Source organism: Nicotiana attenuata, unplaced genomic scaffold (genome assembly GCF_001879085.1).
Source record: "Nicotiana attenuata strain UT unplaced genomic scaffold, NIATTr2, whole genome shotgun sequence".
Lineage (NCBI taxonomy): Eukaryota > Viridiplantae > Streptophyta > Magnoliopsida > Solanales > Solanaceae > Nicotiana > Nicotiana attenuata.
The window spans coordinates 135,808-152,607 of record NW_017670910.1 but is presented as its reverse complement, the minus strand read 5'-3'; the positions used below and the strand labels follow the sequence as shown (position 1 = coordinate 152,607).

The window sequence follows — 16,800 nt, the reverse complement described above, 5'->3', positions numbered from 1 at the left end:
CCCTCTCGACTATACTCTTCTTTACTTGCTCAAGCATTACGGCATATATCTGTCGTGCAAGCCTTTCGATGGCTCGATCTCGACAGTGGCCGAGACATTCGTCGCCATTGCGCCTTATGGGCACGACTAGAGCTTGGTCGACCCCTTACCATTCCTTTTAATGATAATCCATTTGTGGTCAGATTTTGACCCATACAGTTAGTCCCTCCGTCCGTTGGGGTCGCCTCTTGGCGAGGCGACGGGCGGATTCTGTTGATTCATAAGTTGGAAGAAGTCTGACCATTACGCGAGGAACGAGGTCCTTATGGCGAGGCAGCAACGTGATGCCTCGAGAATTTTGTTGGATCGTTACGTCAGTTCAGAGTCGGATCGTCACATCAATTCATGCTGTCATGAATGCTTATTATGCGTTATCATGGCGCACGTTCCCCAGGCACCGTATCGTATCCTGTGCCCCTTTCGTTTTCTGATTGGCGGCTCTTGGTTTTCCCGCTCAAGGCCTTTTTGTCTCTATAAATAAGGGAGAAACCATCTATTTGATTATTGCGCTTTTCAATTATCTAAGAACTTTGCAAATTCCCTTCCCCTTCTATAGCTTTTCATTCTCCTGTTTCCGCTAGAATTCACCGTGATTATTACCCTTTTTTCCTTCGTCATTCTCGTTTACTTCGATCGAAGAAGACAAATGGCTAGTGCTCCTTCCCAGACTGATAGAGTTGTTGAACCTCCGGTGCCGGAAAGTGATGTGTCCCCAATCGAAGAGGGAGTGGAGGTGGTGGAAGACGAGGGATTTTCGATGGTGGATGAGATAGTACCCCACCCGGGGAAGATGAGGACTGATTTTAACAGCCCTGCCGGAAATGAATCGGAGCCTGTTCCTTCCAGTATGGATGAAGCAGCGATCACGACGCTTTTTCTCCTCGTAAGACTGAGAGAAATGAATAAATATGAAATAAAAAAAAGAATCAAATCGCACCATCTCTGTAATAGGTAAATGCCTCTATTTCTCCTGAAGTTGTCGGAATTACTCGTAATAAGATATTGGCTACAATTGAAAAGGTCTTATCAACAAAATTTCCATTTATCTGTGATCTAGGCATAGGTGGCAATACGGATTCTAGAATTAAGGCCAAGTGGGGAATCCCCGCCCATATCGAAATGGTACCGGCGGCGGGGAAGGATATTGTACATTTGCACCGCCCGGGATACTGCGTGTTTTACGCGTATCCCTTTGTTATCGGGTACACGCTCCCTCTTCCCTCTCTGGTGGTGGACTTCTGCCGCTTCTACAAAGTGTGCCCGGCTCAACTCTCTCTATATGCGTACAAGCTCTTTCTTATGCTCATCAAGTACGCGAAGCTGGCTGGCCGAGGAATTTCCCTAGGGCACATGCTTCATATCTTTTCCCCTCATTTTCTTCGGGGTACGATGATCCATATGCGCCATCGAGGAACCAAGAGTTTGGTGGTGAAGATGGATGATAAGGCCAATCGCCGCTTTTGGGAAAGTTACTTCTATGTGCGGACAAAGCACCTTGTGGCGAACTCGGCAGGGTTTCCAGAGACGTGGAACTTTGCTCGTAAGTTTTCCCCTGTTTACTTTGTGATTTTTCTTAAGATGGTCGTCGATTGTCTTTCTTTTAGCAACTTTGCTGAGGACTTGTTTTTTGCTTTTGCAGCCGAGAGACTACCTCCCCCGCTAGTTGCCGATATCCACGAATGGGTGAGCGCAATTCTCCCTTATACAGTGGGGATTCGTGAGTGGGCGCATTTCCATGAGAAGTTTGGGCGCAAGACTCTTACCGGTGAGTCAGCTTGTCGTTATTTTACTTTGTTTTCCGCTTCATAGTCTCTTCAACTTTTTCGTTGTATGATCTAATCCCTCCTTGTTGACAGGTCGGAAAGGAGTGAGGAGGATGAGGGATCCTCCACTCGCATTCCGTCAATCGGCGCCCTCTGTCCGTGCGCCGAGGGCTGCTACTCGGCCTGCACCAAGAGCTCCTGCCTGTCCTGCGCCCGTGGCTGAAACCGTTCTTTCGGAGGCTACTCCTCAGCCGGAGACTCCGATTCCCGCAGTCCGCTTAACAGGCAAATCTTCCCGCGTTGTAGTGGAGAGGCCCCGTCGAAGAGGCGAAGGGTGGTGTTGGAAGAGGCTTCTCCGGCCGAAACATCTTCGAGGGACGACCTTGCCTTGGCGGCGCCCGAGGCCGGTGGTGATGCCAACCTTGCTGCGGAAGCGGCGCCCGCTGTGGGCGTTCAAGAGGCTATTGTGACGGAGGGGCGGAGCTCCGAGGCTGCTATTGTCGTTCCGAGTAGGCCATCGTTATCTCGGCCGAACCGCACCCCTTCTTCGGCCGATGAGAGGGGGAAAGGCATCATGGTTGACGATTATGAGTCCGAATCCGACATTGACCCTGAGGATGTAAGGATGTTCGAGGAGGGCTTTACCCGAACTGTAGTAAGAGCGGGAGGCCCTTCCCAAATACTCGAAATTCTGTCGGATCTCAACCTGCTGCAAGACACGGTGGATTTTGTGCCGCAGTTCGATCTTCTATGCTCCGCCACAGAAAGCGGAGCTCTTAGGATGTCAACGACTCCGAGTTGTCACGCGGTGTGGCCGCGATGGGCCTAAGGGTGAGTTCCTTTTTGCTTTTTTTGCTTTGTGACCTTTGTCCTTACTGACTCATTTCTTCTCTTTCTTCTTTTTTCTTTTTTTAGTCTTACATGCTGGAGGTCGAGAGTGCTCGTTGTGAGCACGTGATTTTTGCCCTATATGAATTACTCCCATAATTTCAAACAAAACAATTTCTTTTCATCATTTTCAATTTTTGTGGATTTTCGTGGCATTTTTCTGTTAATTGCTTGCATTTGTTTGTGCATTTTAATTCATAAAAAAAAATATGTTGCATTTTGCATTTAGGGGTTAATTTTGCATTTTTTCATAATTGTTTAGTAATTAAGTTGTTTTATAAAAATGAAAAAATCACAAAAAATATAGTTTAATTTGCTTTAATTTTAGTTTTGATTTTTGAGTGGTTGTTTTTAATTAATTGTGTTAATCGTCATTTTAGGTTTAATTAGTTTTTTTTAGTTAGTCAAGTTCTAGGAACTAATTTTGATTTTTTATCTAATTAAAAAAAAAGAGAAAAAGGAAAGAGGAAAATGATTTTTGAAGGTCAAATGAATTGAAGATGAAATGAGGACAAATTGGGCCAATTTAGTTGGCATTTTTCAGGCCCAAAACATTTCCTTTGTCCCAAACACCCGTCTGCCCCATTCCTTCGCCCAGACCCACGCCCAAACCAAACACGACCCGGCCCAGATACCCCCTAAACCGTGACCCATCTCCACAAAATACAGGGACGGATACATACAGACCTAAGACTCAAAATCCCTAAATCCCAAACGCCCAACACTATTCACACGCCCTCTTCAGTCAAATCCATCCCATTTCAGGCAAAATCCATGGCGAGTGAGCATCAAATCTCATACCACGCGTTCCACCTTCTCTAATCTTACCGTTCTAACGGTTTCTGACGCCAATATTCCCTCTCCTCTCACTCGCTCATTTTTGAGACCTATCTCACTATTGGAAGCTTCTGGAGACGAAATGCTGGATGAGTGTGAGGCGTTGGATTGGTTTCATTCAATCTGAGCCCCACATTCATCAAGGATTGGTCTTCAAAAGAGGCTTTATCCAATTTTGTGAGGGGGGTTTGAATTTTGGGAGAGGAAAAAAGTTGAAAAGTTTTCTGTGAACAAATGGTTTTTCGGAGTTGATTTTCTTTGACGAGGTCATTAAAGCTTAAGAGAAACATAGATACAATTTCTTCTTCTTATTTTTCTGAATACGGATTTGAGTTCTAAGGAGATAAAATTGAAGTTCAAGCTGGGTTTTACGGTCGTCTCGCTGATTTGTTGCTGAACCTCGTAGGATTTGGAGTCGGGAGTTTGTATTGTCGGGTTTATAATCGTTATAGAAGAAGATTTGCAACTTCAGGTTCCAGTTTCCTCTCTTTATTTCTATGCGACTCTGTTTTGTTTCAACATTTTTTTGAGCTATGAAATTCAATCTAGGGTGGTTTGTTTGTGTTATGATCGAACTTCTTGCTGACTAAATCCGTTCTCAATGGTGGTATGTGTTTGAGTATTTTTCAGTTAGTAGAAATCGATTTGAATAGTCGTCTTCCATTTCTTACATGTCTTGACGGTTATTCAGGCTCGAAGTATATTCTGAATCAAAGTGTCATCGCTTTCAAATGAACAATGTGTTTAGTTTCTTTTGGTGATCTTCTTTGCAATATGCTCTGGTGTCCGTGATGATTTAATTGAGCCATAAGGTTCAGAGAGTTAATTAATAGTTCTATAGTTGTTGTACTGGAAATGTGTGGTCGACCTAGATTGGTTTTCACTGTTAGCTGTGGTGTTCTGATAGAGGATTCAGCACACAACTAGTCAATGGTTGTGCTAAGGCTGACCTCAAATCAATTAGTTATGTCCTAATAGCAGAGTTGCTGGAAGTCTACTATGTGCTGGTCGTTAAACTGTAGCTTCATACTTGTTTTAGTCGACTGTATTTCAAATCTTATTTCAGTTTTTCACGGTTATTATGTTTGACGTGGTGCATTAGTCGAGCCAGTGCATATGTTGAAGGGTCGTGTCTAATGTGAATCCTGCTATGTTGTTCTCTGAATCGGGATCTTTGGTTGACGTCTCTAATGACTTGATATTAGTATGCTCTTTTAAGAGTTTTGAAATGGTACCATTAGCCTAAAGGTTTAATAGATGTGAGGTATGTTGGATGCTTTAACTGGACGAACTGATGTTACTTGAATCAAACATTCTGAGTTAGTGTATAAGCCTAAAGTTAGCATGTTTACTTGAGTCGACTTCTGAGTTAGCCGGGGATTACTCCGCTGAAAACCTACCCTGTTTTGCACTGTTTGAGTGTTAACTTTGAGGGCTAATTCTGTTAGACTAGGATTTTTTGGAGCCATGGGGTGTACTGTGTTGTCATGAATTCGCTGTTTCTGCATAGCTAGGCCTACCAGTTCTTCTTCACCTCTATTTAGTCTATTTTTACTTCAATTAGTACTCCCTCCATGCTCAATTACTCCCTATTAAGGGTGTGTTCAGTAATTAGTTGGTCCATGTCTTTCTAAATTGGTTCGATGTATGTTGATATTTGAAGTGTTTGTGTGTCTTGTTCTTATGGTACTATCGAGGTGAGGTCTTCTACTCATGAGAATGACTTGATAGTTAGACAAAGATCAGACAATAGCTTGAAAAGGGATCAGGAGGATCAAAAGGCCATTGTTTGGTTGCTTCTTTAGTTAGCATCTTGTCTTGTTTCACCTTAAGAGGATTCTGTGAATTCATTCGTGGCTATAACTTGTTTAGTTTGAAGATATTGAAGTAACTTTAAGCATGATTAGAATTAATATTGACGAAAAAGGGCACTCAGAAATATACACTGGTTTTCTCTGAAGGTTTCTTTCAAAAAAAATGATGATTTCTTAGTTTGATACACTGATTTTAGCAAAGAAAAGGAATTCTCTGAAGACCCAGAAGCTGATTTTAGTGTGTGTTCGTCTACTTCATGATTTCTGGATTTTCGTTTGATTCTGGGACTTAACTGAAGCTGTGTTACTGATTTTGCATTGCTGAACTCCTCTCATCTTCACATTCTCCCTTTACTTGGCTGATGACGCTTCTGTTTTGTGGATTGCAACTAGATACACATTAAGCTACATTGTGTTCATGTTGGTTTTTGTGCGATTGTTGGAATGAATCAACTTTGAAATATGATTATTGAGTTTGCCCAGATCTGATTCTTTGTGCGTGCATTTGAGAATCTTTTCTTATTTGGGCGAGTAAGGTCTAAAATGCTAAGTCATGGATCACAAACGATTCCTTCGTCCTTTAGTTTAGTCTATCAATTCATTGAAAGGGCTCTTAAGGTAATTGTTCAAGTCTAATCATACGTGAGGTCGAACCTGATCTTGAAATGAAGCAAGCTAAGGAGAATGCACTGAAAGCAATTTGTTGAATAAATTCATGAATATCTGTAGTTTATTTTAGTTGAGTAAAGCCCTTTGGAATAATTGGAGGTGCGCCTTGCCAAACAAAAAATGACAATTGCGTGGCCCTCGCTTTATTTAGTCTTGAATTGATCCTTAGATTCCGAGGCGTGCCATTTAGCAAATTCCATGGCCCTCGCAAAGTGCAAACGCGTAGTTGCTTTAGGCGCGTGTTTAATAATATTACTTTCCTAAATTCGGGTGCGCATTTATGTGACCCAAATCCAAATCTCAATGGTATTAAAATATGTCAAAAATCACGGGTGCATTTATGTGACGTGGTTCGAGACGTGTTTTAATAACGTTGCAATTTTCTCTAAAAAATAAATAAAAGCGGTTATAGTTAAAATTTGTACATAGGTTCATAATTGTTTAAAATCAGATAATTAAGCCAAATATGACCGTTGAGCGACCGTGCTAGAATCACGGAACCCGGGAATGCCTAACACCTTCTCCCGGGTTAACAGAATTCCTTACTCGGATTTCTGGTTCGCGGACTGTTAAACAGAGTCATTCTTTTCCTCGATTCGGGATTCAACCGTTGACTTGGGACACCATAAATCTCCCAAGTGGCGACTCTGAATAATCTTTGAATAAATCCCGTTTCGATTGTCCTCTAATTGGAAAGACTCCTTATTATACCCCTCTTTACCTGGGGTGTAAGTGAAAAAGGAGGTGTGACACTCGTAGGGCCGAGACGCGGGCCAAATTTTTTTTGAAAATGCTTGAGAAGTATCGGCGGTATCACAACAGGTGCCGTGAGATGCACGAGCGGCTCAGGGCAGGTACTGGTACCCAGTCTATCAGGGAGGAGTTGGAGAAAAAAGACCAGGAGATGGTGCGGCCTATCCGCAGATGTAGTGAGCTCGAAGAGCTGCTCCGTACCAAAGACAAGGAGCTCGAGGTGGGCAAAGGGGTTACTGCGGAGTGCAAGGACCTTCAAGCGAATGTGTTGTCTTTGCAGGCCGAACTCGAGCAAAATGCTACCAGAGTCGAAGCTTTGAGCGCAGAATGGATGGGAAAGTTGGCCGAGCTGGAAAAGAAAGTGGCCGAGATGGATAGTGACGAAGGTGCTCGGACGTTGGCTTTGGCGAGAGCGGCGGCGCTAGAGGACACTGTTCGCGTCCTCAAATCTGAGCAGGAATCTGAGAGGGCAACAACCACGTTGAGGGAAACGCGGCTCGAGGAACGTATTGGTGAAATTGACCGGGAGGCTTCGAGCCTAGGAGATCGGGTCGTGGCACTCAAGGCCGAGAAGGCACAACTGTTGGCTCAGGTCAAATCTGCCTCTGCCGCGGTCCCCCGCCGCTTGTATAAGCTATGGGTCCACGCCGAGGCCCTGCGAGATATATACAAGGGTTTGTGGGAGGCGGGGAGTGTTCCTGAGGCGATCTTTGAAGATGCCCGGGTGAAGGCATGCGAGGCTCGTGTTTCCTGCGGTAATGACCCTGCGACTCCGAAGGCTGGTGAGGGCATTGGTATCGAGGATGAGCTCCCTTCTGATGATGATGATGCTATTGGAGAGAACGACGGTGGGGATGATGCTGAGTGAAGATTTTGCTGTAACCTTTGTACTTAGTTTTTTTTTTTTTTTTGGTTCTTTTGTTGTTTAATATCATCTTTTCCTGAGGGCCCGTTTCGGCCTTTTGTAGGGTGCGGCTATCACGCATGTACATTTGAATAAAATAGTTGTTTCACCTTCGTTTGCGTATCTTTTGATTTTCGTTGTGATGAGTCCCTGATCCTTTTTGATTGTGAATCCGAACTTGCCAGTTCGAGCGAGGTTGACTTCTGATTTGCCAACTCAGGCGGAACCAACCTTAATTCAAACGAGGTCGAATTTTAATTCGCCACCTTGGGCGAAGTTAGTTTCGACTTGTATACTCAAGTGGGATTGAATTCCGACTTACCAATTTAGGCGAAGTCAATTTCTCCATATGTATCCGAGCGAGGTCGAACTTGGAGTTGCCATCTTGGGCGAAAGCTTGACTTATATACTCGAACGAGGTCGAAATTGGAGTCGCCATCTTGGGCGAAGTCAATTTCTTACTTATATACTCGAACGAGGTCGAATTTCGATTTGTTGATTTGGGTGGGCGAACTTTTACTTTTACTTGGCGGTGGCCGATGGTCGTAAAGATGTGACTTTGAGAGATCGAAGTCGTAATCCGTTGTAGATTCGAGAGAGGTCGAACTGTCCTTTCATATGGCGATGGCCGATGGCCGTAAGGGTGTTAATTGGAGCGAGGTCGAAGTCGTAATCCGTTGTAGATTCTAGCGAGGTCGAACTGTCCTTTCATATGGCGATGGCCGATGAATGTAAGGGTGTTAATTCGAGCGAGGTCGAAGTCGTAATCCGTTGTAGATTCGAGCGAGGTCGAACTGTCCTTTCATATGGCGATGGCCGATGGCCGATGGCCGTAAGGGTGTTAATTCGAGCGAGGTCGAAATTGTAACCCGTTGTATTATTTTTACTGGAGAACATTGCTCGTTGCCGCATTGTTTACGCGTGCATCGGGGCAAGTCCCGGTTTGCTCAATTTTGCTTTCATTGGAGAATATTGTGCGTTTCATGGGTGAGTCCCAGTTTGCTCAATTTTGCTTTCATTGGAGGATATCGTGCGTTTCATGGGTGAGTCCCAGTTTGCTCAATTTCGCTTTCATTGGAGAATATCGTGCGTTTCATGGGTGAGTCCCCCGTTCCGGAGATTGTTTCTCAACAGTCGACCCGTGCCGAGCCGTTTCTGTTATTTGTAGTACGGTACGGTTTAGAGGGTTTTGCCCGGTTGTTCCTTGCGAGATAACGAGGTATGGAACCTTTTCCTGGGGTGTTTTGGTGGTGTCTGTTCCTCGTTTGCGTACCTATGAGAGTGCTCGTGTTCCTGTTCTGATCCAACAAGAGAGCATGATAAGTTAAATCCAAACGAAATGCCTTACCTTAGCCTGGCCAGCCGGTGAAAGGAGGCGCAGCGCTGTAGGGTCACTCGCTTTGCCTCGTACCCGAATGATGGTTTCGAATTTGGCGGTCGTGTTCGGCTTCGTCGTTACTCGCGCCTAGGCTTCTCCTGGGTTGGACTTACCTTGCCCATTGGGGCATTGAGACCGAGTCCCAGTCCGACCCCGTCTGATATGTGTAAACAATAAGGGAAACATGTCATACTTTGTTCGTAAATCATCCAGTGCATGTGGGTACGAAAATAAGGCAGGATATGCCCGCTATTTCAAAGGGTCACACAGTAGGCTATCATCCCTTCCTAAGAGGTGGGAGTACAGGCCGGTATACAAGGTGAATACGTCACATGGGGTTGTTGTCATGCCAAGCGCATAGTGACCGTGATCCTACTTTAAACATGCATATGACGTGCTAAGCCCATCGCTACGGGTGAGGTGTGGGTTGTATGTAGACATCGATCACAATTTCTATTTTACGTAGAGATCTGACCTAGATTGGCATGGTTATCTTAAAAGCTTATCTACCATTCCTTTTGAGTTGGTGTTTATACCGAGATGGTGAGGTTGTGACAGCCTGGAAGTAATACTTGGCTAGTCCTAGATCTAAAGGAAACTAAAAAAAATTGGCTAAGAAATCCCCACAGACGGCGCCAAATTGTTTGACCAAAAAGTGTTGAGCCTTTTAGTTAAACTAATTAATGATAAAAATGGAAGGTAAATCCCAGCCAAACATAATAATTAACTTTAGATCTAAGCATATTGAATAAGAGAATCGTATGAGACCAAGCTTAAATTGTTTGACCAAAAAGTGTTGAGCATTTTAGTTAAACTAATTAATGATAAAAATGGAGGGTAAATCCTAGCCAAACATAATAAACTTTAGATCTAAGCATATTGAATAAGAGAATCGTATGAGACCAAGCTTGCATAACATTTCTTAAGACGATTGAAGAACATCAAATGTAAATGATAAGCTTACATCTTTGACACCAAATTGTTTCGCATCTGAAAGAGCGAAGAAGAAAGAGAGAGAATCTCGTTGAGAACTAAGAGATCTATCTTTATTGATTCAATGGTAACGATTACAAAAGCTTGTCACCAAAATCTAGGCTTCTACTTTGTTGTTGAAGGTCTCCTCCCGTTCTTCCGTTCCTTCTTCTCTCCTAGGAGAATCCCCTCTTTTCTTGCTTTCTTACCCCATATATATATTACAAGTCTTCCCCTTTATCTAACGGTCTTTTACCAGCATACTCCCTCTCGACTATACTCTTCTTTACTTGCTCAAGCGTTACGGCATATATTCTGTCGTGCAAGTCTTTCGATGGCTCGATCTCGGCAGTGGCCGAGACATTCGTCGCCGTTGCGCGTTATGGGCAGGACTAGAGCTTGGTCGACCCCTTACCATTTCTTTTAATGATAATCCATTTGTGGTCAGATTTTGACCCATACATTTATGAAAGTTATTTATGTTTGTACGTGAATGTTACTTTTGCAAAACATTTGTAAATACTAAAGGTATTCAAGTAGAAATAAAATTTGTAAAACTTGAACTTCATATATTCTTATTGTAATAACTTAACCAAATAATGCTAAAAAACGAACCAAATGCTACCTTTCACATATGTGTTTTGCATATTTTTCTCATAATAACTACATACTAGTAAAAAAAATTCAGCCAAAATTGCGCATTTTGGGGAAAAATTCTTCACAAATATCATAAAAATTCAACTTTATTTCCAAGAAATTAAGTCCAAATACGTTTGTTCTCAACTTCTACTTTAAATACTATATTATTTTTATAACTCTAACCAAATAATGTCCAACCACTCACTTACAAATTCAAGTAATTATTTTAAATATTTCACTTGGAATCTAAGTAATAGTCACCTGAAAATGAAAATACTGAAATAATTATTTCATGACCTACCAATTACCATGCCCTATATCTATTTAGATTTATTTAATAAAAATTGCATGGGGCGTCCTATTTGATCGCCACTTCTTAACTTGTACCCGTTTTATTTTTTCGTTTGCATCCGTACTCATTATCTTGTTAAAAGCATTTTAAAAAGATGATTTTGCCATTCTTTAATAAAAGATTACTTTTAGCAAAATAGACTGAAGTTTCGGATAAAACTCATGACAAAACTGTAGACTGCAAGACAAAACTTCAGCATATTTTGGTATGAAGTTTTAGCAAATAAACTAAATAACTTCAGCATGCATTAGCAAAAACTTAAGCATGTTTAGTCTGAAGTTTTGGCAAATGAATAAAAAGACTTCAGCTTGTTTAGACTGAAGTTTCGGATAAAACTCATGACAAAACTATCGACTGAAGGACAAAATTTCAGCATGTTTTGGTATGAAGTTTTTAGAAAATGAACTAAATAACTTCAGCATGCATTAGCCAAAACTCATTAGAAAATTACATACTGCAAGACAAAAACTTAAGCATGTTTAGTCTGAAGTTTTAGCAAATGAACTAAAATACTTCAGCTTGTTTAGACTAAAGTTTCAGATAAAACTCATGACAAAACTGTAGACTGCAGGACAAAACTTCAGCACGTTTTGGTATGAGTTTTAGCAAATGAACTAAATAACTTAAGTATGCATTAGCAAAAACTCATTAGAAAATTACATACTGCAAGACAAAAATTTATGCATGTTTCGTCTGAAGTTTTAGCAAATGAACTAAAAAACTTCAGCATATTTAGACTGAAGTTTCGAATAAAACTCATGACAAAACAGTAGACTTCAGCATGTGTTGGTATGAAGTTTTAGCAAATGAACCAAATAATTTCAGCATGTATTAGTATGAAGTTTTAGCTTAAATGCGAAACAACTTCATTCTATATTAGCATGAAGTTTTAGCTTCATTGAAACAACTTCATGCTACATTAGCATGGAGTTTTAACTTCAACGTGAAATAACTTCATATTATATTAGCATGACGTTTTAGCTTGTATTTGATTAAAACTTCACACTTCAACGTGTAACAACTTTTTTCTATATCCTTCACGCATTAAATTTGAAGTTTTGAAAAGTTTTTGAAGACCCGTAAGTGAAAAATTCATGCTATATCCGTCAAACAACTTCATGCAAGTGTGATTCTGAAGATGAATCTAGTTCAAGTTTCTGGTTTTTTGATAAAGTTGTTGAGAGGAGGAGGAGATCTTTTTTCACGAATGAGGTTGTAGATCACACGATTAATGCGTGATGCAGGTTTTATATCTTTTGTTAGGGGTATAGTTATCATATTATTACGAATTTTTTGTCAGCTGGCTACCAAATTAATAATTTTTAAAAATAGGGTACAGATTAAACGGTGGCACAAATATAGGGTACGGCTACAAATCTCCCATTTATTTAAAAACGACGAGGCCAACTCCTAAACCTGAAAACCATTTAGGTAAAAAACTATAATTATGACAAAAGAGAGGGGCAAGAAGTGTAATTACGCAGAAGAGATAAAAGGGCAAAATCCCCTCCAGATCAAATCTTCACTAGTAGTCTAGACCCTCAATAAAAGTTCGATCCGATCGATTTTTAGTTGCATAAACCCCAATCAACAACGCCCGTAAGTCATTTCTTCGCTCTTTTTTTTTTTTTTTTGCACAAATATATGTATTTCACAATTCCTTTTAACAGTGAATTGAAGGTTTCTTTTTCTGTAATTGCAATTTAATTTTGGGTGCAGATGACAGTACTAGAAGTGGAAGCGCCGAGCCCAATGAGGTATATGATGGGAGCAGCTGTAATGATGATCGGAGTTGTATTGCCGCTTGCTTATATGATGTTTAGGAACAAGCGTGTTCCTTCCTCTTCTTCTTACGCTAAACAGACGTAGGTATCTCCCTTTCTCTTATTTCCTTTAGTTAATTTTTTTTCTGATCCTTTTTCTTGAATGCCTATTTTCTCATGGTTTATAATGTTATATAACAACAACAACAAAAAAACCGGTGGAATCCCACAAAGTGCAGTCTGGGGAGGATAGAGTGTACCCAGACAGGATAGAGTGTACCCAGACCTTACCCCTACCTTACGAAGCTAGAGAGGTTGTTTCCGATGATCTCGGCTCAAGAAGAAAAATCTAAAAAGGAAGCAGAAACAACAAGTAGTAACCATAGCAAGCAAAGGTGATATAATAGTCGGAGCGAATGAAACGACTTATAGTAAAAGAAATCTACGGATACGAAGAAATGAAAGTACGAGAATAACACTAACAAGACATGAAAATAAGACGCCCGCTTAACCGCTACCCTTCTACCCTAATTCTCAACCTTCATACCTCTATCAAGGGTCATGTCCTCAGTAAGTTGAAGTAGCGTCTTGTCATGCCTATTCACCTCTCCTTATACTTCTTAGGGCTCCCTCTATCTCTTCTCAGCTCCCCCATTGCCGACCTCTCACACGTCCTCACTGAGGCATATATGCACCTCTTCTTCACATGCATGTACCATCTCAATCTAGCTTCCCTTATCTTGTCCTCTACAGGTGCCACTCCCACCTTATCTTGTCCTCTTATCTTATCCAACCGGGTATGCCCACACATCCATAACATAGTAAATACATAGTTAACCGGGGTTTAGCCCCTATATAACATAGTAGGTCTAACTACCACTTTGTAGAACTTACCTTTAAGTATTGGTGGCACCTTCTTATCACACAAAGCCTCCGAAGCGAGCCTCCATTTCATCCACCCTACTCCAATACGATGTGTGACATCTTCGTCTATCTCACCATTACCTTGAATTATAGATCCGAGGTACTTAAAACTCCCCTTTTTAGGGATGACTTGTGAATCCAGTCTCACTTCCACGTCTGCATCATGGGTCGCGTTGCTGAACTTGCAGTCCAAGTACTCTGTTTTAGTCCTGCTCATCTTGAAACCTTTCGACTCCAGGCTTTGTCTCCACACCTCCAGCCTCGCGTTAACACCACTTCGCGTCTCGTCAATTAGTACTATATCATCCGCAAATAACATGCATCATGGCACCTCCTCTTGAATGTGCCGCATCAGAACATCCATCATCAAGGCAAGTAAAAATGGGCCAAGCGCAGATCCCTGATGCAAGTCCATCCCGATAGAAAGTGTTCCGAGTCGCTTTCCACCGTCCTAACCTTTATATAAGCACATAAACGAAATTTGTGGATATAAATAAATAACATGATATGATATGTACTCTTAGATTCTTTGTGTTTTAGAGAATCCTAATTGTACTTGACAAGACAAATTATTTCATATTGGCAGAGAATTTGTATGAAGACCCTGATTAGTTTGGAATTGCAGTGGCGTTAATTGATTGGTTGAAATGACTATGAATGTGCATTTTTTCCAAATATAATTTTTTTTTTTTGTCGGCTTCATATCCGGTGTCTGGTACCTCTTTGGGGCCGACTAATCCGGATGTGCCGGGAAGTCCCACTTAGAGTTAGGAGGTAAATTGCTTCCCTCAAAAGCCGGCTCCATTCCTAGGACTCGAACCATAGATTCCGGTTAAGGATATAGAGATACTTACCACCCCCACCACAACCTTTGGTGATAGTGTGTATATATATCAATCAAGTGAATTTTGTTCTTGAGGGATCAATTCAATAAAAGAAGAAAAAAGTAATTTGAGTCGGTCTTGAAACAATTCATTGCATTTTCTCTTAAACTTGCTAGGTATCCTCATAGGAGCTCTTCATGCTCTGGTACCTTTGTAGAACATTATTTCATTTGTTCGTGTCTGAACACTTCCAGCCACGAATTTAGTCCCACAAGGTGCTCTATAATGTCAGGCACTCCAGAAAGATGCTATTTTGTTTAATCAATATGAGGGGAAATGTTTATGTTCTGATGATGTTCTTTTGGAGTATATGGTGTATGAATTATGTGATTCTCACATGAAATATGGTCTTTAATTTTCAGGAACAAGGTTCTTATATAGAACGTGGAGGCATACGGAAAACAAGTCTTTGAAAAGGAGAAGGAGAAGAGCACAAGAGGGTGGTACCTCATCAACTCTTGTAAAAGCATTGTACTTATTTGGTTCCAGCTCTGCTGAACTATATGGTTTATTTTTTCTGATTCAATTAAAAACAAATGAAAGGAAAAGGATAGTTTATATAGTTTCCCAGTGTTTAGTTCGTGTTTTCCTCTCAATGATATAGTTTAGCTTCCTAATCACGGATCAAATAGAAAGGAAACCTAGTGCCCCTGTATTCTTATTCTTATTATCTCCTTTATTGCGAGTTGTTATCGTGATTTCTATTGCCTAGTATGCAAACTATAATACCAGCAATCCCTTTGGGCTTAACCAGAATTATATTTTGTTGCTCCAGTTTTACGGTATAAGCCTGCGTTGATATATTTGATGTGCCTACATGACCATGAAGATGCATACATTCCCAAGTTATGGGATGTTCGCTAAAGCGTGGTACTGCCAAGTTGCAGTAAGCTTTTCCATTTGTCCTCTCTTTTCTAGTACTGAGCATCTGTAGTTTCTTGGTTGGTTTTTTTGAGCAGAAGATGTTCATTAGGCTGTGTGATCTGCATCTTGGGCAGTGCATTTCTAACTAATGGGACTTATGGTGTATGCTTGATTGCTAGCTTTTACTGATAAGTGTCCCGTGGCCTCTTGTGATTCTGATGATTTCTAAGAAATAGGATTCTTAACATGGATCTCATAGCTAATTTACTTAGCTTTGCTACTATTTTCCTCATTCCTCTTGTGATTTTGATGTATTTCTGTTACAGAAAGATTGTTAGCTTTGCTGGTAGGTTCCTCATCTCACATGATTGTGTGATGATATTTTTAACGGGCAAAGGGTCAAAAATGCTCCTGAACTATGCGAAATTGAACACTTTTACCCTCTATTAAAAGTTGGTCTCGACTCTATCCATGTCACTAGCAAAGTGACTCAAATTTGCTCTTGTGGACTAACATGCCTCATTTCTTTATTTTTTTAATTAGCATTTATTTTCCCAAATGATATACCACGTGTTTGAATTGAATCAAAGTGAACCAAATTTACCCTTATATTATGTGTGTGATCCAATTTTGCCTCCTACTCCACCACCACCACCTCTCCACAGGTTTGCCCTACATAATCTTATTTTGAATGAATCACTAGATCGGGAATATGCATATTTCATGTTAATGATTTTTCAACACTTAGTATACGGTGATAGTTTCTATAATTTGCTTTTTTAGCAAAAGTATGTAAAGTATTATCTTATAAATTGGTTTAGAGGGTTGCCAAATGATTTCCTAATTGTAATAGTTTTTAGACATGTTCATTGCTTCTTATAATTTATCTTGCTAATATGTCGAGTTGGTTCCAAAAAAAAAGTTGATATATTTAATGTTTTCTTAGCTTTATATTTGCTTATCTTGATTACAGTCTATGTAACTGCATGTCTATGTAACTGCATTTAGTCTGAAAGTATAGTCACAAAACTTAAATGTCTGAAACAAGCCACATATTAGTTATGCAGATCATGTTTATAAATTTTCTCACCCGACATTGTAATGTAGTTTCATGAACGATTAATTTTTAATTTTTTGCTAAAAGTACTCTCACTAGTCTTTTGGAGTATTTTTGTTTTTTATAGCAATTATCCTAGTAAAACCTTTAAGTATATGATATACGAGTTGTGAAGGATGGATGCTTAATTAGGGACACATGGTTTGGAGTGTTCGTCGGTCGGTATGGTACGGTATTTAGATATTTCGGTTCGGTATTTTTGGTATTCGGTTTCTTAAAATTCTATACCAATATTGTACC

At 40.7% G+C, this 16,800-nt stretch overlaps 1 protein-coding gene across 2 annotated transcripts; it reads left to right on the top strand.

The window, feature by feature from the left end:
* The first annotated feature begins 12,480 nt into the window (after positions 1-12,480).
* On the top strand, positions 12,481-15,283 carry LOC109244418. 2 transcript variants are annotated; one of them, XM_019411505.1, is made up of 3 exons: positions 12,481-12,607; positions 12,728-12,877; positions 14,942-15,283. In XM_019411505.1, exon 2 carries the CDS (start codon positions 12,728-12,730, stop codon positions 12,875-12,877), a length of 150 nt encoding a protein of 49 aa, XP_019267050.1. In that variant the 5' UTR covers positions 12,481-12,607; the 3' UTR covers positions 14,942-15,283. The 2 variants fall into 2 exon arrangements, with proteins under 2 accessions (XP_019267050.1, XP_019267049.1); XM_019411504.1 differs by having other exon boundaries at positions 12,484-12,607; positions 12,728-12,873.
* Positions 15,284-16,800: the final 1,517 nt, after the last annotated feature.

Excerpts from the sequence above, each read along its gene's own strand:
- LOC109244418 (XM_019411504.1), top strand. The coding sequence starts at position 12,728 with ATGACAGTACTAGAAGTGGAAGCGCCGAGCCCAATGAGGTATATGATG.